A 27,570-nucleotide genomic window follows, 5' to 3' on the forward strand; every position below is an offset into this window, starting at 1 on the left:
ATGCCTGCATATCAGACTGCACTAACCCCCACCAGAAGAAAGTGTTTTGCTGAAGTCAAAGGAGCTAAACACATGGAAGGTGCTTGTCTTGTTGCAGGAGTGCAAGCCTTTAGCTACAGAAGCCAGAGAAAAAGCAATAGACAGCCCTGCTATCTGCCCCTCAGTACTGGCTAAGTGGAAAGTGTGAGCTCTCGGCCTTTCCAGGAGCTTCAGTGTTCAAAGCCGACCCTTGAGATCCCAGCGGCCATGCAGTGAAGCCCTCTGTACAGCGGCACGTGTGTTTCTATACTGAGAACACCCGTGCTAGGATTACTGGTCCACCTTATGGGTACAACTTGCAATCCTCAGGGCAGGAGGTGGCAAGGAACCAGGACTCCTGAAATGCTGACTGGAAATCAACTAGAAATGGGGGCACGGGCGTCAGCCAGACCTCTAGCAGTAAAGGAGAGTTTTGGTGGTAACCCCTCCAGTTTGTGCTGTTCTTAGGGAGGAAGAATGCAGGAAGAGACCAATTGACTCTGCAGGGTAGGACACAGTATCCTAGAGGGCGTGGTATTTTCCGTCTTACAATGCTTTTGTAAATAGAAGACTAGGGCCATAGTTTAGTGGCAGAACATTTGCTTAGCATACGTAGGGCCCTATGTCCAAGCCCCACTATCAAAAGACAATTCAAACTTCAGTGACAGAAGGCAAGAGAAGCACTGAAGAGTTCTCCAAGCCCCAGGCACCAGGAGGTGGGGGCAGGCCTTTAATCCCAGCACAGTGGAGGCAGAGGCTGGAGGATCTCTGAGTTCCAGGCCAGTCAGGGCTACATAGAGAGACCTTGTCTTAAAAAAAAGTTCTCCAAGCATGTCAGCCACTATATTCCCACCACCTAGCGTATGTGTGAGTCAGTGAAAGCCTCAACTTTGTCAAACTGTGTTCTGTTTAAAGAGGTTCAAACTATGTAGGAGTAAAACAAGACACGCTTGTCTACGGTGTCAGGAGCACAGATACAAACATCCCAGTCTTGAGAAGACTACACCGTTTTGCCAGTGTGCAGTTGTTCTTTAACTAGAAACAAGCTTTACACACAAACAGCAAACTCTGCAGTTATAACATCTCTGCTCAAAGCAAGTATTAATTTGGTGCCAATTATTTTGAGATATCATTTTCCTGTAGCTCAAAAGGAAGGAGAGAATGCCAATGTCTCTATTTTAGGGTCAGAACAAAGTCTGTTCATTAAACATATTTGATTCAATAACAAGTCAAGAAAAAGAGACCACTTTCACCTCTTTCGAAGGCTTCCCTAACCACCACAGTCACAGAGGGACTGCCACCCTTTCCCAGCATGCCTTAGTTCTCCCTGTATTCCTGTGGGCTATGCAACAGTGCCTCTGCTAGGCAGTGGTGCTCTCAGAAGGGTCACCTTCTCCGTCATCCTTGCAACCTCAGCATCGGAACCAATGCAGGACCTCGGCAGCTGTTAAATGACTCAACAGCCACGCAAGGGACAGAGGCTTCCTGTGTTTTCCTTATTATCCCATCTTGTAACAAACAAAAATCTGGCAGAGATGGAGATCTAATCGCTAATCAGAATATATCGACACACACACACACTACCATCCCCACCCAGGAGTAGGGGAATCAGTGATTAAATAAACAAATGGCCCTGAAATATGTATATTCTGTGCATATTTCAACTGATATGTACACACATCCAAAGCTTATAAATGTAAGCAGAACAAAAAGCGGGACTTGTGTTAATGTGGCCTGAAGGAGCTCAGAAAGGCCCTGATGGGAGAAGCGCTGTTCTCACCTAATGAGCTGTTGTTGTCTAAACAGATTCAACTCATCTACCAACTGCTACATTTTACCAAGGCTGTTTTCCCGCATGTGATGTGAGGACTAGCCTGAGGAGAGTAGCCGCAGGCCACAGCACTAACATGGCATCTCCCTTCCTACTACTGCCCCCGGGAACGCTGTCCCTTGGTCTTGCCTTCCACACTGAACAAAAGCTAAGGGCATACCCAAACATAGAAAACAGAGAAGTCACACAGCACAACTTTCACTGCAGATAGAGGGGCTCCGTGGTTTGCTCTTTTATTAATTCCCATTCAGTAATTACCTGTCGAACTTTCACTACAGTCACGGTACCTGGAATACAAAGTGGACCATCCCAGCACTCAGGAGGCAGAGACAAGAGGATCACTGCAAGTTCAAGGTCAGCCACGGTACATGGTAAGGTCCTGTCTCAAAGAAGGAGATGGGGAACACAGAAGTGAATGGAATGGTCTCAGCCCTGGAACAAAGCAAACCTTGGGCTATCAACCTGTTGGCATACTCCAGGCCCTGCACTCACTCCTATTATTTTAATCTTCTTCAACTTTCATTTAAATGCTTTGTGAAACAACGGGTCACTATTTAAAGCTATCATGTCCTTTCTGAAGGAAAAGACTCCTTAGCTGAGTGTGGTAATACACAACTGTGATTGCAGCACTCAGGAAGCACACAGGATTTTTTTTTTTTGGGGGGGGGGGGTTCCATCCATTTACCTATGAATATCATGATTTCATTTTTTTAAACAGCTGAGTAATAGATCATTGTTTAAATGTACCATATTTTCCTTATTAAGTCATCTGCCAAGATACATCTAGGATATTTAAATTTTTTGGCTACTGAGCCAGGCATGGTAGTGCACCCTTTAATCCCAGCACTCATCACAGGCAGGTAGAGCTCTGTGAGTTCAAGGCCAGCCTGGTCTACAAAGAGAGTCTAGGACAGCCAATGCTACACAGACAAACCTTGTCTTGAAGGAAAAAAATAAATTCTGGCTATTATGACTATAGCAACAAAGAACATGTGTCCTTGTAGGTAACCAAGAACCTGAGACTAAATGGCCCAGGGACCTAGGGAAAACCAAATACTACTATTGTTTTGGTTTTTTTTAAATAGTAATAAAATGAGTCCTAATGACATTTGCTATATTCATAGAATAGTGCCTTGCTCTGTGCAGGCTTCCTCCTGCAAAAGATGGGGGGAGGGGGCATAGAAACCTATAGCTAAGACCTTAGAGCACTCAGTCCTAAGCCCGATGAACCCATCACATCCCTCCCCTCAGAGCTCAGGGAACCATGAGAAGTGGAGGGATAAAGAATCGAAGAGCCAAAGGGGATGGAGGACGCCAAGAAACCAAGACCTGCTACATCAACATCAATGCACTACAAACTCACAGACCCTGAGGCAGCACAGACAGGGCCTGAACAGGCCTGCACCACATGGGCTCCTAAAGCTGACAGGAGGGGTGGACACGTGCCCCGGTCCTAACTCAGAAGCTAACTGATGCCCACTTGCAAATGAAATTGAGTTTTCTTCAAGGGAGTCTCACAGGGTATCTTAGTCAATGTTCTATTACTGTGAAGAAACACCATAATTGTGGCAACACTTAAAAGGGAAAATATTTAATTGGGGCTGTCTTATAGTTTGGAGGTCTAGCCATTATGGAGGAATGCTGGTAGACACGGTACTGGAGAGGCAGATGAGAGACTTCTACACCTGCATCAGCCGGCCTGAGACACTGGGCCTAGACTGAACTTCTGAAACATCAAAGCCCATCCAGAGTGGCACACTCCCTCCACCATGCCATACCTACTCCAACAAGGCAACATCTCCTAATAGTGCCGCTCCCTGATGACCAAGCATTCAAACCCATGAGGCTATGGGTGCCATTCTTATTCAAACCATAGCACCAAAGAAACAAACTCCTTTGAAGGGTAGGCTGCACGGCCAACAGTAAGTGGTCAACAGAAAACAGGCTCAGTGGCATCAGTGACGGCTGAGACAGAGTTTTATCTTTTAATTTTCTTATTTTTTTAAAGTTTTTATTTTATTTTATTAATATATTGGGGCTTTTCTCTCTTTTTACCCTAGAGATCCTTTGCATATATATTATAACTTCCAGTTTTGTGGGGGTTTTGTGGGACTCCTGGAGTGTGCAGATACGTGAGTCTATGTATCTTTTTTCTGTGTCTTTTCTTGGGCTCTTTTCCTTCTATGTGTTTGTTTTGTCCTATTCTGATGTGTTAGTTTTTATCTTATTATATTGTATTACTACCCCTTACAAACATGTTTGTTTTCTAATGCAAGACATAGAGGGCATGGATCTAAATGGGGGCAGAGGTGGAGAGGAACTGGGAATAGTAAAGGGAGGGGAAATTGTAATCAGAATAAATTATGTGAGAAAAATGTCTATTTTCAATATAAGGGGGGAGAAAAAGGAAGACACACTGTAGAGGAAAACACATAGCAAGAGGACCAGAACACAGCTGTGGACACACACACACGCACAGTGAGCATCTAAAGTCGCACAAAAGGTGATGGGCTGGGAAAGGCAGCACCCGCCGAGCTGTGAGAAGCTGATGTGTAAGAAAATAGCGGATGTAAACTCGGTGCACAAAACGGGAAAAGAAAGTCTGAGCGAGAGTATTCTAAAGAAATGTAGACCTCTCTACCTGTTTATGATGCTAGTGGACGGGTTACTTATAAAGACAATGCGTACTTATTTACAGTTGCTTCTCCCCCCACCACAGGCAGTAACTGAAGACACTGAAAAGTCCCAGTTTTACATATCAAATCTTTCTAGTGTTATCATCCCCTGTTAGCTACACCCCATCTGTTTCCTTTTCCTCACACAGAAGTAACTATTACATTTGCTCAAGTAAGAGGCTAAAGACAAAAGAAAAATTCCAATACTGGGTTCACATTTAATTTGAGAGAAATAACAGACTCCCAAATGTCTTAGTTTGTTCCACACTGAATGAAGAAAATAAATACATAATTGAGACAGGCTGTTTATACATCAATTTTCATTCTGAGGTAGATAAAGCTACTCCATTCCTTTAAAGCTTCTAATCTATTTCCTGAGTTTTTTATTTTTTGTAGATAACCTAGAAAGCTCAGGTGGAGAGCTGGTGTTATTTATGAACATGTTAAGCACTGTCAGTGTCTATAATAACTACCTTGGAGAATAGCACAGCATCTTAAAAGCGTAATTCTTTGGGTAATATTTATTCTGTTGCAATGTGATTTTCATTTTCTTTAAAATTATGCAGCTTTGGACCTCATATACCACCATCTTCCTAAAAAAATACCAACTAGCAAAATACGAGTAATAATATATTCAGTATCAAGTCATCTGAGAATGTAAACAGTTTAACACATAGCTGTTATCACAAAAGCACTGAAAATTTCTATTTTTATATGCTATTGGTGTTGTCAATAGCTATTATATTCCTCTGACGAAAGCTCAAAACACTGGTTTTGTTCAGTCTGAAGAAAAAGGAAAGGAACTTGGTGAGTCCCTCATCTATGAGGCATGCACTTGGTACTTAATCTGTACGTAATCCTTTAAGTACATATTATTATTCACAATTTATTGTCAAGTAAACTGTGTTGAAATAACCAGCTAAGTAGAGGGAGATGAGCATCCTGATGGTGTAGCCCGTTATCACATTCAGCCTCAAATCTAAGAGCCAAATTCCCTCTCACAAGTCTAAATACTGGGCCAGTGAGGTGAAGGTGCTTGCTTAGAAGCTGATGAGCTTCACCCCCAGAGCCTACATGGTGGTGAAAGGAGGCCCATTCCTGCAAGACGCCCTCTGACCAGCACGTAAGTGCCAGCGTGCACACACATACACAAATAAATAAACAGAGGAGGAGGAGAAAGAGAAGAAAAGAAGGAAGAGAAAAGGAAAAAGGAAAAAGAAGAAATTTAAGTCTAAATACTGGGCCAGCTGTGGTGGGGCATACCTTTAACCCTAGAATTTTGGGGGGTGGAAGAAGGCAGTCTTTGTGAATTCAAGGCCAGCCTGGTCTACACTGAGCCACAGGCCAGCCAGGGCTAACAGTGAGACACTGTGTCACTGCTGAAAACCTGTGACTAGTCTTAGACAATGCAATTAGGTGAAAGTGAAGCAGGCAGTCCAAGCAAGTCTGTCCCTGCAGTTCTCCAGGCGTTTCTTCCCTCAGAATGGCTGCTGTGCAGCTTTTCCAAGTCCTCTCTGGAAGCCATTCGTTGAAGATGGCAGAGTGAAGAGATAAAGGGAGTATCAATTGCTGTGGTAGAATAAGAACACCACATGAAGATTTCTAACACCCTGAGCTGCTACAACTGGGCAGCAGATGTACTATAAAAGCTTTCCCTGATATTACAACACAGGTGGAAAAAGAACTTACAGCAGGAAATAGCATGGTCAGTCTAGAGAGTATTATGGAATGATAAAAAATAATATTTTTAAGAAAAAATATGATTTGAGTGATATATTTTAATGTAATTTTAAAATCTATTTTGTTCTCCAAGTTTATAAGCAAACTCGTTATATTGTATTACACTATTTAAGTCTATAGACTCAAATACTGCAATAAAGAATATGGATAAATGAATAGGAAAAGGTGAAAGAAAGTGTGGATTTTAATGCAGATTCCCTCTGGATAATGGAATAAAAAAATTGTTGTTTGTTTTTTTGGTTGTTTGTTTGCTTACTTGCTTTGTTTTTTAACTTTTCTGTATTTTCCAGTATTACAACAGTAAGCATTATTAGATCTATGTGTTTAAAGTTTTTTTCTAAAAGTCAAAACATCCACAGATGGCTCCTGCAGCATCAGCCCCTGTGCCATTTACTCCACACGCTTTCTGCATGTTCAACTGGATAAGACACTCTACAAACACTCAAAACTATGGTACACAAGTGAACTAAGTCAGGCCAGAGTAAACACTGCATACGAACGTGATGGAAAAAGAGGCCACATGGAACACAACTTTCCTGCTCACTGGCAATGCAGAAGTTCTAAAAACAAATTAATACCTAACTCCATTAAAGGCACACTGGGGGTAGAGAAACACTGATGGGAATGCAGAAATCTCCTGATACTTTTCCTTTGGTTTAAATGATTACATGAAACAATGGCTTCAAATAATTGCCAGGCTGCCAGGCACATGGTAAGGGCCCCAAGGTTGAATGCCCGCCTATCTTTGTTGATTCAAATGCAAAGCTTCCTTGCACTGCCCAACTGAAGCTGAAGCTTTCAAAGCAATGTTCTAGTTGTTTCTAAGGAGAATGGGAGGAACCTCCATAAACATGCCCCCAGGCCGGCCTCCCCGAGCCTACACTGATCTGGTGGCCCTGACTCTACAGCAGTCCTGTTGCTTCGGCTCAGGGACACAAGGCAGTTACTGAAAAGGTATCCTTGCCCTGAGGTAGGTATGCCAAGGAAAAGCCCGTTTCTATTTGAAGAATCGGGGGAAAAAAAAGGACAGGTTTCTCTGCAAAAAAAAAAAAAAAAAAAAAAAAAAAAAAAAAAAATACATATAATGGTAAATGTTATTAAAGGCCTGATGAACAGAATTATTTTCATGAATACTCTTAGGACCAACCGTTAATCTCAAATCAGGCACTCTTTCAGGGAACATGCACAATTAAGCTTTATCGAGTGATAATTTCGTGCACCATAACAAAGCCTATGGTGCAGTTCCATGTCTGGGACCATGGTGAGTACTTTTCATCTGGACTAGTCGAGGTTACTAGCAGCAAGAAGTTAACTATATGGGCTGGGGTGTAGGTCCATAATTACAATGCCCTCCTCTTTCCAGCCAGCACCAAGCAACGGGACGACTGGCAAAAGTACCCCGAGGCCGGGGGTAAGAGAAAGGCCTACCACAAGAAGCGGAAGTATGAGCCAGGATGGCCTGCTGCCAACGCTAAGATTGGCCCTCGTCGCATGCACACAGTCCGAGTTCGAGGAGGCAATAAGAAGTAACGTGCCATGAGACTGGACATGGGGAACTTTTCCTGGGGCTCTGAGTGCTGTACTCGTAAAACAAGGATCACTGATGTTGTCAACAATGCATCCAATAATAAGCTTGTCTGCACCAAGACCCTGGTGAAGAACTGCATCGCGCTCATTGACGGCACACCTTACGATGGTTGTGCCCACTATGCACTGCCCCACTATGCACTGCCCCACTATGCACTGTCCCACTATGCACCGTCCCTGGGACACAAGAAGGGGGCCAAGCTGACTCCTGAGGAAGAAGAGACTTTAAACAAAAATGATCAAAGAAAATTCAGAAGAAATATGATGGGAGGAAAAAGAATGCCAAAATCAGCAGTCTTCTGGCGGAGCAGTTCGAGCAGGGCACGTTTCATGCCTGTATTGCCTCAAGATCAGGCCAGTGTGGCAGAGCAGATGGCTATGTGCTGGAGGGCAAGGAGCTAGAGCTCTATCTGAGGAAGATCAAAGCCCAGAAAGGCAAATAAACCATTCATAGCTCATGCAATAAAGTTGTTCACTGTTCTACAAAAAAATAAAATAAATAAAATAAAATAATTACAATGCTGGTCTAGCATCCGTGAGATACCAGGTTCACACCTAGGCAGTGCACACAGAACCAAGACAGGAGGGAAAGAGGACAGAGGACAAAAAGAAAAGGAGAGTATTCCTCCAAGAATAAATCACACACACTTTAAAAAAAAAAAAAAAAGAAAGAAAGAAAGAAAAACAAAACAACAACAACAACAACAAACAAAACAAAACAAAACAAAAAAAAACACGTTATTAGGAAGCTCACAGAATCACCAAGGCCAGAAAATCAGGTTCAGAAACTATGAAAGCACCAAGCAGCCAGCAGCAGCCGGAAAGACAACTTAATCACAGCACAGGAACTCTCATTCTGGTCCCAGCACTGACATTTCTAGAAAGATGATCTCCTTGAGCTTCAGTGGAACACCCAGGCCATGGAAATCAAATTGCATCTTGGCATTGTTGATTCTAGGGTCAAAATAATGGAGAGTGAGAGGCAGCTAAAATAAATATTTACTTCACAGAAATCAGAGCCATCCTTGACTGTCACCATAAGACAAGAAGATTATCGCAATACAATGGTCTTAACCACATACCATCACATGGCAGGCAAAGCCTCAACAGTCCAGGAGGCTGCTGTACTTAACTGTCTACAGGATTAACAGCAGCCATCAATCAGTGTCAACGGGCAGCAGCTCCCTTAAGACAGGAAGTACAATTCCTTAATGGTGTGAGTAATTTGCCAGGCTTCAGGATGTAATTATATAAAACAAGAGTTAAGTTCTTATATTGATGAATGGAAACATGCTATAGCTGAAAGCAATCCAAGCTAGCCAATTCCAATGAGAGCTCCCATCTGCATTTTAAGATGGATGTCATTAGCTCACAGAAGATTAATTTCTCCATTTATAGTTTAATTCTCCTTCCTGATTTAAAAAAAAAAAAAAAACTGGAGTTTTTCATATATACTCTTTCCTGGTTAATCAAATATTGAGTTTCATTCAATGTGAAGGGAATAATTAACAATTGTAGAGGTTCCCAAAATTCAAAGTAGTACTCCAAGATGTTTCATCTGTGTTTATATTCAAGTACTTCTGAGTTACACACACTGACAGTCCTTGGTGTTATCTTAGAGAAACGAAAGGCACTATACAGATCAATCCTGTGCACAGCTGGCGCTTTCTTATAATCTGTGGATTCCATTGCTCATACGAAGAGAAAGCATACAGCAATATGCCTTATTAAGGCTCACAGAGATGTTTAGTGTGTGTGTGTGTGTGTGTGTGTGCGCGCGCGCGTGCACGCGAGCCCGTGCGAGCCCATGTGCACACACACCTGTAGCAGGGGAAAGGCGTACATGCAGAGGTCAGAGAACAATATGAGAGAGTCGGTCCTCCAGGTCTAAAATGTGGGTCCCCAAGATCAAACTCAGGTCATTAGGCTTGATGTAACTGTAGCTACTAAGCCAGCTCTCCAGCCCAATCATCCCTTCTTTAAAGCATGCTTAGATGCTCATACAAACTACTGCATAACTGAGCCATTTACATATTAAAATTTCAATTTACAAACCAAATTTATTCTCTCAATCAAATATAAACCCATTTTCAATACCAAAAATGAAGATCTCATTCAATATCTTATCATTATAAATTATATTTCAGAAACAATAGCTTTGTAGTGACCATTTTAACAGGTTTAAATGTTCAGGTTTAAAAAGCTTTTCACAACCAGACAGCAAAATGTTCTGTTGCCCAAAGAGATACAACAAAATGAATAATTAAGAAAATATATACAAATTGCAGGCTTTATATAACTGCACCTAAGAACCTGCCATATCAAGATTTAATACAATCTTCTAATTTTATTAATATGCATTTTACATCTTAAACATGCTGACCCACACAAGCAATCTACCCAGAATATCACCATCTAGTCAGCAAGGGTGAAAACGCAGGGGGAGGCAGCATTAAATCCAATAGAGCTGGGTGCAAAGCCCATCTCTGTTGATTATTAGCTTGACAATGTTGGTAGGTTTTTTACCTTTACCTTGCCTGTTTCCTTGTCAATAAAGTAAGAATGCTAAACTAATTACTGACAAGCTATGGTAACTGACTAACCATAAAGGAGGCATTACAGAGGACATGCAGAGGTAAGAAGTTTGGGCAGCTGAGAGGTTTGTTCAAGCAAATTTATAAACCCACTGGTCCACAGATGATCAGGAATATGGGTTCAGAAAGTATGAAGAAAAAAAGCCCAAATGGGGGAGGTGTGTGTAGGGATTACATGGGAATACAGTCACACCTAATACCAAGGCACGTTTTCAAAATCTTGCATAATGCATCATTTTATCTCAAAATGTTCATTGTAGCTAAAATGCGAAATATCACCCATAGACTCACAGGTTTCCATACTAAGCCCCTAATCAGTAGGGCTACTTTGTGAACTTATGAATCATTATGAGGCAGAACCTCAGAAGAGGAAGTAGACCTCTTGAGGTTTTATAGCTCCACCTCACAAACATAGGTACGTATATACATACGTACATACATACATACACGAGTGTGTGTGTTTGTGTATGAGATCCAAGCACAATCTGCAAGACATAGTGTAGTATAATCTAGCTTTAATCTTAGCCTCAAATTCATCTGGTTAAAGTGTGCCTACAATTCCTGTCCTCTTGCAGTGAGGAGAACATGACCACAGTGGAGTTCTGTCAGATTCTTTTGCTTAGCTCTCTGTAAGCAATCAGAATAACAATGACACATACACTTTTTTCATATTTACTATCAGTTTTATTTTTCACTTTAAACCTTCTAGAATTGGTGGCATCTCCTTTTACAATGTCATCAATTTCCTCTCAGATCAATAGAACTCAACAACAGAAACTAACCTCGCTGAACGTACTTACCCACTGAGGGAGCTGCTGGACCTTTATGTGGGTTCTAGGGAATTGAACCCGGGTCCTAAAGTTTTAAGGAAAGTAAAGAATGGCTGAGCTATTTCCCCACTCCAGGTGAGCATCTTGATTAGTTCTCTGAATTCCCATGTAGCTGGTAAGTGGTCCCACTGGCCTGACCACCGGGGAACATGCCAGGTGCCCACAGGAAATGGCACACACAGCTTGGCAGTACTGTGTTCACTTCCTCCAGATCTGCTTCTCCTACTTAATCGCATTCTCAATTCCTTCATCTAGAATAAACTTCTTAAAAACCCTCAAAGATGAAATTCAATTTTTAAGTTTATTTTTATTATTCAATTTGTATTCTCTTTGAAAATTGTTCTATTGTCCATTTTACCTTCCTTGAAAACATAACACATGGTTAATTTCCCATGAGCAAAAAAAATCATTTTAAAAGCATAGTTTAGAATTTCCAAGTGTGAAATGATGGCCAAATAAGCTTTTTCTAAAAAAAAACTTAAACCCAAGAGTAGGAGGCTAGGTGGTTCACTAAGTCCCTAAGTCCATGAAGATCTAAAAGACATGTTGCCATGCAGCTAAATCTAAGGCAGCTGGGGACATGGAAGCTTTCAGTGCCTTCCAGAGTAACCTGAACACCGTACACTACCCCTGCCTTGAAAAAATAAAAGAGAAAATGAAGAGCAAAGACCAACTTAACATTTTTTGTTCTCCTTTTTCAATCCCTAAAACAAAAATCATCCCTTCTTGGACAAGTGTAAGAAATCACCCTGTACCCAGTCTGTCCCCATAGGTCACTGGGTTGGGTGAGGGGCCTCCTTCAGACCTAGCAGGAAAAAAAACTGTACCCCAAAGTTTTAAGCACACTCAAAAGCTTCGATTGTCCAGAACTACACTGCCCCACGTGGCACCAACTGCTACACTGTTGTCCACTGAGCCTCTGACATGAGACTCATATGAAATGGAATATACTGTGTAAAGTAGAAACAAGATTTGTGACAATTACGATCCTATGGATACCTCATGTTAGAATACTTACCTGGCATGATATACAAGGCCGTGGGTTTGAGTCCTGGACCCTATGAGCTAAGTATAATAAGCATGCCTATAATCCTACCACTCTGGAGGCAGAGATAGAAAGAAGAGAAGTTCAAGGTCATCCTCATCGACAGAACTACTCTAAGGCCAGCCTGGGCTACATAAACCCTACCTCAAAAAATAAAGAGAGAGAGAGAGAGATGAAGAGAGGGAGGGAGGGACGGATGGAGGGAGGGAGGGAGGAAAAAAATCGAGAAAATCCTACTAGTAATTCATTAATATTAGTCTCATGATAAAAATGCTGCTAGCTGGGTATATTAAATATAATATATTATCAAAATTAATATTTTACCTATTACTATCTTTTTAAAGACTATTATAAATTTAAAATACATCATGTCCCTCCCATTTTATTTATACTGGATACTTTAATCCAAGTAACAATACGAGAATCTGTAGGCTCAATTTTCTTAACAATTATACTTTATTATGAACTCACTAACAGAGCATACCTACCTCACTTACAACCTGACTAACCCAAACAATAGGAAAAGGAGATTAAAGAACACAATAATGAAACCTTAAGGAGATCAGTTCTCAGGAATGATTCTCCTGGCATAGTCAGGAGGATCTCAGCAAACTCACAATTCAACCAAAGTTGCTATTGGAGCCTGGAACAGCAGCTGAGGCCCAGAGCCTTTCCAGTGACAGAGAAGGAAAAGGAAGCCCAGAGCCTCAGCTGGAGCCCAAAGCCTTGAAGCCTTGCCTGGAGCAGTTCTCTCTAGAAGCATCTCTCGAAGTGCTAGGATGAACAACCAAAACAATCCCAAGTCCTCTCTCTCTCTCTCTCCAGGCTCTTGTTTTGGATGGAGATATATATATCCTCTCAGAGTCTCTACTAGGATGTTTTCGGCTGGCAACATCAAGACCCCCATGAAGTGGTTCGACTTTTAAGTGGAAAAACATCCTGCTCTCTCACAAGTCTGTTCCCCAACCACACTTGGGATCAGCACAAAACATGTTTATCTCTCCTACAAGAATCTTTAGGCGACCACACAGAATTGTCACTGGAAAGAAGACAGCAGGACCTGATTCTCCACCATCCATAGCTAGACACAGGGATGTGACCTTTCATCAACTACAATGAATACGGCCCTGAAGTTAACAGTGATGGGAGGGATACACAGCTTTGCTGGACAGCTAAGGACCCAGAGGCACAGGAAGGAGAAGGACGCAGTCAGAGCTGGTAAAGAGAGGACAAAATAGTTGGCTTTAAAACTATGCTCTTAGCCAGGCTCCCTCTGCCAGCACACATCTGTGACGTCAGCACTTTGCTCTCAACAGGTGGATTACAGGTTGAAGCAAATGTGGGCTCCATAGCAAAACTAAAAGACCTGCCTGTCTTCCCCTTGTTCTCCTCCAATCACTCACCCTGCTTTGGAGAGGTTTCTAGAAGGATATCAAGCTCATGCCTCATCTACCAGCCTATTTTTTCCCATCGCTAAGGCACAGTTGACAGAAGAGGGTACAGAGGGAAACTTGAGAGACATTCCCACAAGGTGGTCCCCATGTACTGCTATCTCAACAGAAAGAAGCAAGCTTTCCTGATTTAAGAGTTCGCTTGCTTTTGCAACTCAAAGTCCCCACCCAGGTAGTACAACCCAGATAAAGGAGCAGCAGCGGGAAGCCCTGCCCCCTGCAGCAACTTACTCAGCCTCCTTGCTGCCTCCAGAGCCTCCTTGGCAGTGCTGGCCACAAAGAACCTCTGCACTCTCACCCCATGCTCTGACATGAGCTTCTTGCTCTGGTACTCCTGCAGGTTCAGCCATCTTCTGGGGGTTAAGTGACCTGCCTAGGGAGAAAGGAGAGGATACTTCATAACAGGAAAAAGAATGCTTGTCTTACAGGTGCTATCAACCAAAGAAGCAACGCTCAGCTCAAAGACACTAATCTAAGTAAATCTCTCCATGGTGCTTTTTTGTCAAAAAACAGTTCTACACATTCACATAAATAAACTCAGATGTTTGTAAAATGGTAAAAGCACAGTTGCGATTACCAGGACAAGATTGGCAAATCAGCTTTCTGTCATTTGAGGGAGGGGCTCATCAGGCATCATCCAGTCCTGAAGACTGGGCATTTAATAGTTGTGTGGGAACAAGAAAAACATTTTTGCAGTTAATAGTCACTGGTAAGTTGGCTACGGTGCTCTATATAACCTTGCTCTACCACCAACCCCAGCCCCACACACACACACCCCCACACAGACACACACACACACACACACACACACACACACACACACACACACACACACACACACACACACACACACACCCCCGCGGGCGCGGGCGCTTGGTGGGAGTAGGAGGGAGGGAGGGAGAGAGAAGGATGCCTTAGAAGAGGGACTGGGCTGGGAAGATGGAGTGGAGGATCACTGGGAGGGGAAGAGGCAAGAGTGGGTAATAAGGGTAAAAGATCAAAATACATTATACACATAAATTAAAATGTCATACAGTGATCCCATATGACATTTTGATACTAGTAACTATCTACCTAACACATATAAATGTGTGTGTAAATATACCTATGCTGTTGAAATGAAATTCTCTCACTTGGGCTGAGAAGGCTTCCCTCCAAGAGCCAACGGGCATCTAACAAAACCCGGACACCAGGCATAAGAAGGTGTCTTAGGTAGGGTTTCATTGCTGTGAAGAGACAAGATGACCACAGCAGACAACTCTTACAAAGGACAACATTTGTAAAGGTTGGTTTACAGTTCAGAGGGTTCACTACTGTCATGGAGGGAGCATGGCAGCATGTAGGCAGAGATGGTGTTGGAGGAGCTGAGAGTTCTACATCTTCATCTACAGGAAGCAAAAGGGGTTTGAGCTCCACACTGGGTGGAGCTTGACATATATGACCTCACAGCCACCGCCACAATGACACATTTCCTCCAACGAGACCACACTATCTATGAGTGCCAGTCCCTACAGCCAAGCATTCAAACACAGGAGTCTATGTGGTGGGTGGGAGCAGGGGGACAAATCTATTCAAACCACTACAGAAGGCCTTTTTTGAATTGCTGACCAGGGTTGACCAAGAGACTTCAGAAACACTACATGCCCTTGCTTGGTTCCACGGGTGGAAAATACATCCCTATTGCTCAAGACACCATGCACTTCAGATACATGGCCCTGGGGCCCTTGAGCTGGAACTAACCTGATGTCTCCTCCCTAAGGACTAGTTTTCATGGTGCCACAAGAAACCATATGCAAAGTTCCAAAGGAAGGAAGCAAACAACAATCCTACCTGGCTGTGATACCTATGAACAACCACCACCAACATGGCATGATAACCACCAACATGGCATGATAACCACCAACATGGCATGATAACCCAAGGGGGCAAAAGTGCCACACACACTTTGGCAGTACCAACAGTCCTCTGATTAGACTTAAGTCTCCCTCAGCAAGAGGCAAACCATGCTTAGTATTAGAAGCCTCCCCAGCTGTCCAGGGCTAGTGAAGCCATGGATCTTGGAGGAGAATCTACAACCACCACTTTACTAGACCAGCGTAACTGCTAACTGTACTCTAAATGTTCGTTTTTATACCCAGAGAGAAGTGCAGTCCTTGTCCCTTGTCAAGGGAACGTCTTTCACAAGCAGACCTCTACAGAAAACCACAACCACTCAAAATGGGTCGTGAAGCCCAGTACCCACGGCTACATTCACAAGACAACTCCCTTACCTAAGGTTTGGGGGTCACTGCAGGGGAGGGACAGAAAGACAGTATGAACCAGAGGATCTAGGAATTTGCTAAGATACTCTGTCCCTTAGCAGTGTCAGAAGCTGGACCCATGAAGTCTCACCACCATGACCTTCTAAGCAAGAACTGAGCAAGGACAACCACAACAGACATGCTAATGTGGACAGGAGAAAGCCCAAGAGGCCTACACAAAGAACTACTGGCAATTAAGGAATGCTGAGTGCTGGAGAAACCGCCTTCCCCAGAGGAGAACACCAACTGAATAGCAAATACCAAGTGACCAGCCCTGAAAGCAAATATACAAGTAACAGTAACTATGCAGACTAAGCAGGCTATATATAGGAATATATCCATATATGTACATAACAACAATTAATGGAAGAAGAGGCCATGGATTAGAAAGACAGCAAGGAGGGCTTATGGGAGGGAGAGGAGGAAGGAGAGGAAAGGGGGAAATGATGTCATTATCTTATAATCTCATAAAATTCAACTGTCATTTATAGATGTTGTTTTTAAAAACACAAAATGGTAAAAAAAAAAAAAGGGGGGGGGGAGGAAGAGAAAACAGAGTACTAAGTTCAATAGCTTAGATACAGAAAGACATCTTTGCAAATTTCTGGGTTATGTGTTGTTCTAAACTTGCATCAGAGGTCAGCGTTAGAGGAAGTAGGTAGGCAAAGAACACGCAGGACTGGTACCGGGTGTTTTATTCCATTACACTGTAGCTTTGTGTGCACTGGTAAAGCTCCGAATCAGAAGTTATTTTGGAAAAAAGTTAAAAAGCCCACACACACGGCTATGCCTCCCCTCACTCACCTAGTCCAAACAGGGAAAAGTCCATAGCATCATCTTAACAACTAATATAAACCATTAATCATACTCAAGACAATCTTAGGAGAAATAGTTTTAACTCTCTGAGGTCATGGAGCCACAGACTAATTCGCTTTATTCTTTTACATTTTAAAGACTTTTCTAAGTGTCTACATGGGTGTTCTTGTGTGAGCATGTGTGTCCCAAATGTGTGCCGGCGCCTGTGGGAGCCAAAGGGTGTCCGATACACTGGAACCGAAGTTACAGGTCTCTGTGAGCACTTGCATGGATGCTGGACACTGAACTCAGGTACATGCTCTTAGTGGCTATGCAACCTTCCTGGCTCCCAAATCACTTCTTTATTTCAGTTTTTAACGGAGTCTCGGTAGGTATTTTGAATGATGAGATGTCACTCCTGTATCGACACTGCGTACAGTTACCAGAAAGAGTCCTCATTAGATCACTGTTTAGCTGCAGTTAAATATAATGTAATCGTGCTTAAGATTCCAGTGGAAGTGGGATTTTCTTCCAAAATGCACTATCAATTACTTCTTAATTTATGTCAAAAGAATGTAAAGAACAAGATGACACACAAGTAAATTACTTTTGTATTTTATCCAGTAATATCAACAGCATATCCTACCAAAATTATAAATCTCATTTTCAATGAAAAATATGAATATATTTAGTTATGTTTGCACCCATGAGTCATAACATAAAGGAAGATTATCCATTAATGCAAATTAAATGTTTAATCATAGCTGGATTTCAAAACTGGCAGAGTGTGAAAAATAACCTGACATCTGACCCCTACCGGCTTCCACAATTGTCTGCAAGAATGTCCAAGGCAGGGTCATGCTGACCACACTGCTGAGGCATAAGGGTTCAGCATAGAAGCTTCGTTCACTTTCAGAATCTCCGAAGTGACCTTAACAATGTCAACTCCTGTAACTCCAAACTAGGATGCCCTCATGAGCTCTTCCAAACGGGATCCAGGAAGGGTCACACATATGTCCTCCCTCAGACTTGCTGACCACACATACCCCAGAACAGCTATAATTATGGTCCAACACATTTGCAGAACATCGTGTTGCACCACCACGCCGAAAGGCTGGACACCCCTGCTACACTCTTACAGACAGCCAAGCATTTACTCAGAGGTAGTGCACTCCAAACTTTCTGGCATCCTTGGGAAAATATCATACTTGGGAGATGGAATATACCAAAGATGAGTCCATGAGACGACCAAGGGAATAAACCCTGCCTTTTGTTCCCAGTACAAAAAAAATGTTCTACTTCCAGAAGCTGACGACCTCTAACTACAAGAGTCAAAGCCATCCCTTAGGTCTTAATACAAACAATTCATGCACACTTGCAAAGTATTCAAGCTCTGACACGATCAATCCAAAGGCAGCTTCTCCCATCCATCTGTATGTAGTAGAGTGTGTGTGCAGCTTACAATATCGATATTAAAACTGATTTTAATTTCTCCTTAAAAACTAATAATACTTGGATAAAAATCAACTGTGGGACAAGCAATGCTCACACCATCTACTTTTTAGTACTTCTTAATCTTATTTCTGACTTCCTAAGTCTTAAGGAAATGTTAGTAACTTGAAAAACACAAACTTGATAAAAGAACATGATCAAAGGCTTAATAGTCTGTCGCATTTCACATAAGATTCCAAGAAAAACAAGAGTTTAAGGTATTTAGTAGAAGCCATCTAATGAAAGAAAGCATTAAATGTTACACGCATGTCATTATCAGGGCCTGCTTTTAGAAGGCAAATGGGAAGAATCAATACATTAGGCCTATGTTGACATACCAATTTAAAGCCATTAACCAAAGAAGAAAAAAGTACAGTTTGAAAAGCACATTTGAGAGAAACTAAAAACAGCCACCGTGTGGTCACGGTCAATTCCTTTTCATTAGCCCACTGCCGTATTAATTTCAGATATGTTAATGCAATCTGCTGCAAACTAATTGCAATTGATCCAGAGACCAGAATCAAAGGCATACAATACATATTGACTGCTTCTACACTGACCCAAATGAATGCCAGCCCAAAGTCGCTTGCTCTTAAATTGAAAACCAAGACAGTGAGCAGTCTTGCAAGGCCTGTGTCTATCAGGCCAAAAAGTAATCCTCTTACGGAGGCATCAGATGGCTCTACTCAACCAAAAACCTGCAAGAGCAGGTTCACCGACTAGTCTAAGTCATTGCCACTTCTTACGAACTTGTGCTGAGCTGAGGAGCTGGCTCAGCTGGCAAAATGCTGGCTGTCCAAGCATGAGGACCTGAGGGCAAGCCCAGAGCGCACATAGGGTAGGCATGGTAGCATGTGTTTACAGTCCCTGAGCTAGGAGGCGGAGGGAGGCAGAAACCCATGGCTGCTAGTCATCCAGCCTAGCCTACTTGGCGAGTTCCAGACCCAGGAGAGAGCCTGTCTCAAAAAAACTAGTGTATGGCACCCAAAGAACAACACCTGAGGTTGTCCTTCAGTGTGCGCACACACAAACACATACATGCATACATGCATGCAACCAAGACACATTTTACATACGTATGTGAGTATGTATGTAGATATGTATTCATCTATGTGAGTGTATAAATTTCTACTAAATCCACGAGATTGCCACTGAAGTGGAACTATTCTGCTAAATTAATAAAAGTGCCGCTGAAACAGAAGTTTCTGGTTTCTTTGAAGATTCAGTTGTGTTACGTGGTGTTTGGATGAAAGCTGTCTTGTGAGAGGGCACATGATATTCTTCTGGAAGATGTCTTGTGAAAGGGCATGCGATGTTTTGCTGGAAGCAGACATGAGAGAGGGTGCATCGTGGTGGGAAGGAATAGAAAAAGAACCACGGACAGTGCAACAAGGCTTTTGGCATTGTTAGGCCATGAAGCACTTTACTGGTGTTCGCTGGTTGTTGCTTTGCAAAGAGAACTTAGTATTTAGTAGAACTTTTCGTGGTACTCTGGCTGATTTCTGGCAACTTCCACAGACTCCTGCTAACTAGGAGGAGCCTTGCGCTTTCTGCTGGATCACGTCACCTCTACAGATTCCTGTGGCTATTTGCTGTTGGCTATGGACTAGACTGCTGCAATCCTGACAACACGGAGTGTAATTGGCCCAAGGAACCACATCTTAACAGGTCCACAAACCTTTTTTCCTACTAACATTCTTTCTCCCCTTCCTCTGGTTGGTGGGTTACAAGTGAAGTTGAACTGTTTAAGAACCCTAAATAAAGTAGGTTTTGAAAAAAAAAATCTAAGCTACAAACCACTTAGTCTACTTCTGCATATTAAAGGCTAAAAAGAAAGTTGCTAAGCAAATGAATAGTGAACAGGATAAGTATAATAGAAACTACTGGATATTTGTAATTACTTTTCTATCACTGAGCATCAGTGCTATATTAGACATTTCATCATGGTCACATGTGATCCAATGGCTGAAGCAGTCAGGAAGTCAGGTATCAGCTTTCCCCCACACCCCAAGATGTAGCTGTCAGTAGAACAAAGCCACAAATACGCTCAGCCCTCTTTCTATTGTTGAAATTTGGTGAGGCCATGCCAGTGGCTATAGCCTGTAAGACCATGAGTGCATACGATGTGTGACAGAGCCAAGCACACATTAGAGTACCACTCTCCGGCTCATCTTTGTTTTTGATCTTCCCTTACTCCCTCCACAATAGAAACAGCACATTAAAGCCAGAAGTCACACGCCCCAGAGGTGGCTCATGACAAATCTGTAATAAAAAGTAAACCACTGTGGACTTTAACCACTGTGATTCTGAGGTGACTATTGCTGCAGGCTTAACTTACCGGAATGCAGTCTATGAAATCTGTGTTTTTATATGAGCATCTTGCAGATAGGAAAATCCGAGAAAGTCACTAGGCTAATGTCACGGGCAGAAGGAAAGCAGAAAGCCTCCATGACTACAGTTGTTGCTCTACTACCATGGTTGGTTCCCTGTGTCTGTACTCTGGCCCCGTGTTTCCAGGGGTCCCTTGTGATATAGACTGAGGTATAGATGAACAAGATGCTATTCTCTTCAAAAGACCACAAGGTTGCTGGGGATAGAATCTGAATGAAACGTTGGCACAGCTCACGGGAAGGAGGGAGGTAGACAAGTAAGCAGAAACACAAGGATAGTAGGAAAAGAGAAACATGTTAAAACCTGGAACAGTATCTTCAGTGCAGAAGTTAGCAGGCTCCTAGAGTGTCCACCAAATCTGGAATGCAAATGACAACGGGGAGTTTATAGAAGGTCCAGCTCCGGGCCTTCTGCAGTTTCCGCCAGTTGCCTCAGCGCCTCCCCGCATGCACAGGGTGTGCTGTCTGGAGGGAACAGCTTGAGATGTCAGAGGATCCCTGGAACTGAAGGTGACTAAGGCCACACACTCTGCTTTACTTACCTGTGCTACAATTTAGTTTACAGGGATGAAAATAAACAATAAAATAGAATTATAACAGCATGCTAAAATTAGTTATTTAAACCTTGTGACCAATTTCTAGAGTTTCCTATTTAGTATTGGGGGGTGGGGCATTCACTACAAAAAGTAAAATGTGGCCAGGCAGTAGTGGCACACGCCTTTAATTCCAGCACTGAGGAAGCAGAGGCAGGCTGAGGCCAACCTGGCATACAGAGTGAGTTCTAGGACAGCCAGGGCTACACAGAGATACCCTGTTTCAAAAAAAAAAAAAAAAAAAAAAAAAACCCAAAAAAACAATACAAAAAAAGAAAGAAAAATGGAAAAGTAAAATGGGTAAAAAGGACTCTTTCGTCTTGGGCCTGCTTGCCCTTAGATCTGTTCTTTATGCTCCTCTGCCAAATGGTTTTTGCGTTCCTCTGAGACTGTTCAGAGACCAGTCAGTGTAGAGAAGATGCCAGGCGCTGACTTCTTGTTCCACATGGGGTGGCATTTCCAGCAAGACTGGCTCTCCTCTGAAACTCTGGGAGCCTCCCTCCTGTACCCATGACTCCTGCTGGTCTTCACTCACTCCTCTCTAAGAACCTAGTCTGCTCTGCCTTCCAACAGCTCTAACAACCTCTATAACTGAGTTCTGCCCCTTGTGAGTAGTGGTAACGATTGTGGGGCCATGACGGACATGGAGCCTCCAAGGTAAAGGAGAAAGGGGTGGTAGTGGCTCACTTCAGAGGAGCATTTGATTCTGCCCTGGGGAACCGCCTGGACTATCCCTGACATTCTGAGGTTCTGAGGTACAAAGGGTCCTTAGAGACTCATTTTCCTCCTCTATAATTAGAAACCTTGAGGAGGGGAAGTGACTTACCTAGGATCATATACAGAAACAGGGGTAAGATAAAATCTGGACTAATTGCCATTTTCTGCTTTATATGGATTTTTGACAAAGTGACTACCTTAAAAACTGCATCCCATTCCCCAACCAGCTGGGGTACCAGGCACCCAGGTGTACCTTCCTTGGGACTTGCACATGGCCTTCCCAACTCCATCCCCTTCTGTCTTTCTTTGACACAGCAAGCATGTCTGTGCTCAGAGGGGAAGAGGAAATACAACTTAAAAGAAAAGTAACACATAAAGATTTCAGGGCCTGTGGGAACATGGGAGCAGAGACGGAAGAAGAATGAAAACCAGAGGAAGGACAAAGACAACCGGGCACTAAAAAGACAGTGACTAAGCAGGCAAAAACTCACAGGAAAAGTCAAAGCACAAAATTAGACAGCTACACAGGAAAAACGGCACAGCCGAGAAATCATCTTTGCCCCGTGGTTTCAAAATTAGAGATGTAGAGACTACTGAAATAGCACCAGAGAGGGAGGGGGAAATCAATAAGAAAAAAAAAAAAAAAAAAAAAAAATGCATGTCATTGAGCCAGACACCTCCCAGAGGCCAAATCTGTGAGCTACAACTCCTCACTGAAAGGCATCATCAGCTTGGCTTTGCCCAGAAGTCTGCCTCACTCTGGATAGAGCACAGAACATTAGAAAGAGGCCATGTCACTTCACAACTAGAAAACAGGCATTCAACATACATTACCAGAAACTGAAGACGTTACTGCAGGGGGGCAGGTGCATCTGTCACTGTTTATGTCATGGTGGAATGTGCTTCTTGCACTCTGACCATCCGCACAAAGCATTGGTGCAAACAAACACCTTCAAGGACAGCTCGACAGCCATTCCCAGTGGGACACGCCTGGAAGAGGCTAAGGCGGGCAGGCCTCAGGGCAAAAGCCAACCTTGGCTACAAGTGAGGTGTGTCTCAAAACACATTTAATCACATTTGTGAAAATGAAAACACCTCTATTCTCTCCCTGGAAAATCTATTGTTTTAAAGTCTATACTTACATGCACCTGAGATACACACAAGACACTTCTGTGTACTGCTCTTCACAATGAGGGAGGGGAGTACAGAAAGTGACCTAAGCCCACCAAGTAAGAAAGTGGCTACAGAGTTAAGATATGGTCAAATGGCAGACCGTCCAAACTCACAATGGCTTCACCTAATTCTCTGTCAGCTGTATAAATGTGGGAGCATGCCCCCCAAAATCATTTTAGTTACCCCTTTCTGTATAGTATTCAACAAACTAAATGAGCTACTCTGTACATTATTACTAAATGGGCTTTGTATAGGCATATCTGGCCAACTGTAGGATGACAAGCATTCTGGGGGTGCTCAGAGTGAGCTTCTTTAGGTGAGGGATTTGGACTGACATGTGTTCATATGGGTACACACATGCGTGCATGAGGAGAAATGAGTGACACTTCAGGAGCAGTCCACCTCATCTGGGGACTCCACTGGCTTAAAGCTCCCCAATATGTCTAGGTTAGGTGGCAGGGAGTCTGCCGTCACCACCTCCTCAGCACTAGGCTTACAAGTGTGCACTGCCACACTCATTCTTTAATATGGATCTGAAGATCAGACTCAAATCCTCAGGCTCATATGTTAAGAACCTCATCAGCTGAGCTATCTGCTCACTGTAATACTGTTCATGTATTATAGGTTTGTTGGTATTAAATGACATTACAAGAGAAGAAACACCTGTCCAAGAAACATGTAAAATATCTGTGACCACACAGGACTTCCAGTATCCATGTTCTTCTGCTTGTAACAAGTACTCCAAAACTTTCAAAGAACATGCATGATACTGCAGAAGTCTTGTTGGTTACCTGTGAGGCCACAAGTGGAGATGAAAAAGTAAAAGCCACTTAGATGGAGTTACTTCACGGGAAAGAGCTGTCCTTGGGTCTCACCTTGCCTAAAAATCACTCAAACAATAAATAAGTCTTTGATATATTAACCACTGAGTATTTGGGCAAATTAGTATAGTTACTCCCAGCCAGCTTTATCTGAGCATGCCAACAGACTATTCTCCATGGCACATTGCAGGGAGAACCCATCATTACTGAAGAAAACCAACAACGTAGAAAAATAGACTCTTTACTAGACCAGGCCGACTTGGTACTATGATCATAGCCAGGCCAATACACTCAGTAGAATGTATTTTTTATTTCAAACATGTAGACACATGAAGCAGTGTTCTGTATATACAAATAAATGTGCAAGAACCAGTACCAATCATCTGGCTGGGATGATTTTTTTTTCTATCCAGATGGAGATCATAAACAGGACATCACAAATAGGCTTACAGAATTGGTGCTGGTTGTTAAGTACCATGCTCCACTCATGAGCTGATAACAGACTCAGATGCTTATGGCTCTGGGTCCTAAAAACTATAGGTGCATGGCTCCAAGCTCTAGGTTCCAGAGAATATAACAGCTCCAAGTCCTTGGATCAGAAGCTTATAGCTCTCAGCATTGACTCTTAGTGACACTTCCATGTAACTGGAGAAAGGCTGAGCACATAGCAGCAGCTGGTATTACTAGCTACAGATGGCAGACAGCATGACAGCTCTCAAGGCGTAGATGCTAGGACCCTCAGCACCTAACACCAGTAAGATCTCCAGTCTTGAGTATCAGCACTCACTCTCTCATCTTCAGAGACACCTTATCACCTTCTTTAGCTCGTTTTGTGATCTAAGCTGCCTCTGCTCTTCAGTTTCTTCTCCCAGTTGCTTACTGGAACCTATGCATGCCATGGCTTCCCTGTAATCAGCTCAGCCGACTCTACTCACAATAAAGCTCACAAGAAGGCAAGAAAATTAGCCCTGAAGCTGCAACATCTAAAAGCACTACTGAGCTGAGCCAAAAAGCATGAAGAACAGTCTGGTTTACTCATCTGTTAGATGGCAAAGGTGGTTACATTAGGTTCTTCTCCAGTGATCTAACAAAATACCATCAATCAAGGCAACATGGAAAAGAAAGTGTTTACTTGAGCTTATGGTTTCAGATGGCTAGAGTCCGTGATGACAGAAAAGAGCAAAGGCACGGCAGAGAAGCAACTGAGAGCTCACCCCTTGATCCACAAACAGGAGGAAGACAGAGAACACACTGGGAATGGCAGGAGTAGGTTGAACCTCAGAGTCCATCCCCAGAGGCACACCCAACCCGTCCCAAACAGTTCCATCAACTGGGGACCAAGTATTCAAATATATGAGCCTATGGGGGTCATTCTCACTCAGACCACCACAGTGGGGCAGGCAAATATAGTAACTGTACCAAACAAATCACAGCACAACTTCCAATTCATCAAAACTAATCACAGGCAAGGACAGGTCCAATTCTTCCATCTCTGAGCCACAAGCTTTTCACTGAGTAACTAGAAAGAACCTAATTCAGGACAGTCCCTGAAAAGTCTGGTGCATCCAGAGGCATGGCTCTCTACAGTAGCGACCCATGAGGCCACCTCATATTCCCCAAGGCATTTTTGAACCCAGAATGGGGCCCAAAGCTATTGAAGGCTGTGACAGGAACGTGGTCTCCTGGTCACGTCTTCAGTAGCCATGGCTACAGTGTCCCTTGTAGCTGGAGTACAGCTGGTTCTGGGCAGTTTCCTGCTCAAGGTTGCCAGGCATAAGGGAAGAGTCTGTCAAACAGCCTACTCCTAAGAGCTTTGTTCATTCATGGAAAGGCATCAAAGGGAGCTTGCAGAAAAAGACTTAAACATTTTATAGGGTTCAGTGCTTGCCCAAACATCCTAGGAAGGATTGGGTCCAAGCTAATAATGCCAGTAGTCACAGAGAACCAGGAAAGTGGCAGCCACAAAAATGTCAAGATAATCTATACTTTTTAAAGTGTTTTAAGGAACGCATTCATTTACTTTTGAGCAATGAAAATCAATCGACTCTAAGGACAGGCATGGAAGGGAGTAATTAGGCCCAGGTCTTGACTCAATTAAGTCAGTTCTAACTTGTAAAAATAAGGAGCTTGAGCCCTTTAACTGTAACAGAGTTCTTACAATTCAGGATGGAATGGAGGTGGGAAGCTGCCTTTTCCTGCTCCTCACACATACGCTCCTGCTGTTAGCTAGGAAGAAACTCTTAAACCTCATTTCCAGCTCTCAACAGCAAGGACAACAGTGGAATGGCAACCAGGAATTAGCTAAAGACTCCAGGAGAATACGTTTCCCTCTCGTTACAGCCCCAGTGACGAAGGCAGATGCTCAGTGGGCTGTGGCGGGACACAAGTTAGTGTCTGTGATATTTTAGTTCTGCCAATGTTGTTCTGGATGCAAATGAGTTGTCATAAATCTACCTTGGTCACATTACCTTAGACATACTGAGCTCAAACAAATGTGTTGGTGTCAAGGAAAAGACAGATAAAACTCGATGCATCTTAATATGAGTGTCATAAAATAAAAGACTGGCTTGCTTAAAACAGGCTTTTGATAAAGCAGTCTCTTTAACAGGGCCATCTCATAAAGAGATTATTATGTGGAATACTAATTGTAAGAAGAGTAAGAAAAATGCCTTCTCCATGTGGACTTGATGTGGACGGTGCAGACATGCCACCTCTGACAGCCTGAGAACACGCTAGAGCAGTAGGAAAGCCACGGTGGCACTGAGCAGGCCAAGTGTGTGCAAAGGACCAGAGTCGGGTGGAGACAAGAGTGAGGTGTGGGGTCTTCATTTGGAGCCACTTCTGAAAACAAATTAGCCTGTGACCGGTCTCCATTTAGGCTATCCCTGCTTCCCATGCTTTAAGAAATGAGTTAGCCCATTAATTAGACCCCTGTGGCTAAATTCTTAAATGATAAGCAGAAGTGAAAGGGATCTTCCTGCTGGCAGTGGAGGAGGCATACACAGGAAGGATTTGCTGAAGGAGACAGAGGCAGGAGGATTACGAGTTCAAGGCCAGCCTGAAAGGGAACTTCCTGAACGCTATCACATGAGAAGATGGCAGCTGAGCTGTCATTCCTCACTTATAAGATGAACAAGACCAATAGGCTCAAACTCCTGGCTTGTTGTTGATGAGGTGGGTTAAATATATGCAAGTCCCTCAGAAAACGCTCAAGATAGGTACTCAGAAATATCAGCTGTTATTTAATGGAAAATATAATCACTCTGGCATAGAATAAAAGTGATAGGTGACTGCACACATGAGAAGAGGGCAGTGCCCACAGTGCTCTGCCATTTCCTTACATGCATGTGAGGAGGTATCTCTACACTCTTAATTGTAGAAGCCTGGTGCTTGACTCACCCATCACAGAAAGACAGAACAGTAATCCACAATGGGAAGATTCAAAAGACTTGTTCAGTAGCCATCTTACAATGAACTGGGCAAACTCATAGTGCACCCCACTTTAGCTAGGACTTTACC

The 27,570-nt window shown here is 43.0% G+C and overlaps 1 protein-coding gene and 1 pseudogene across 1 annotated transcript in view; one reads left to right on the top strand and one right to left on the bottom strand.

Moving 5' to 3' along the window:
• Suclg2 (succinate-CoA ligase GDP-forming subunit beta) overlaps positions 1-27,570 on the bottom strand; it is a 259,745-nt gene that overhangs the window by 184,513 nt on the left and 47,662 nt on the right. Inside the window, exon 2 of the mRNA XM_051154952.1 lies at positions 14,003-14,144. Coding sequence (XP_051010909.1) covers positions 14,003-14,144 — 142 coding nt within the window. The remainder of the gene's footprint in view (positions 1-14,002; positions 14,145-27,570) is intronic.
• Positions 7,498-8,294, top strand: LOC127196909 (40S ribosomal protein S8-like; annotated as a pseudogene).

This window comes from Acomys russatus, chromosome 13 (genome assembly GCF_903995435.1).
Source record: "Acomys russatus chromosome 13, mAcoRus1.1, whole genome shotgun sequence".
NCBI classification, from domain to species: domain Eukaryota; kingdom Metazoa; phylum Chordata; class Mammalia; order Rodentia; family Muridae; genus Acomys; species Acomys russatus.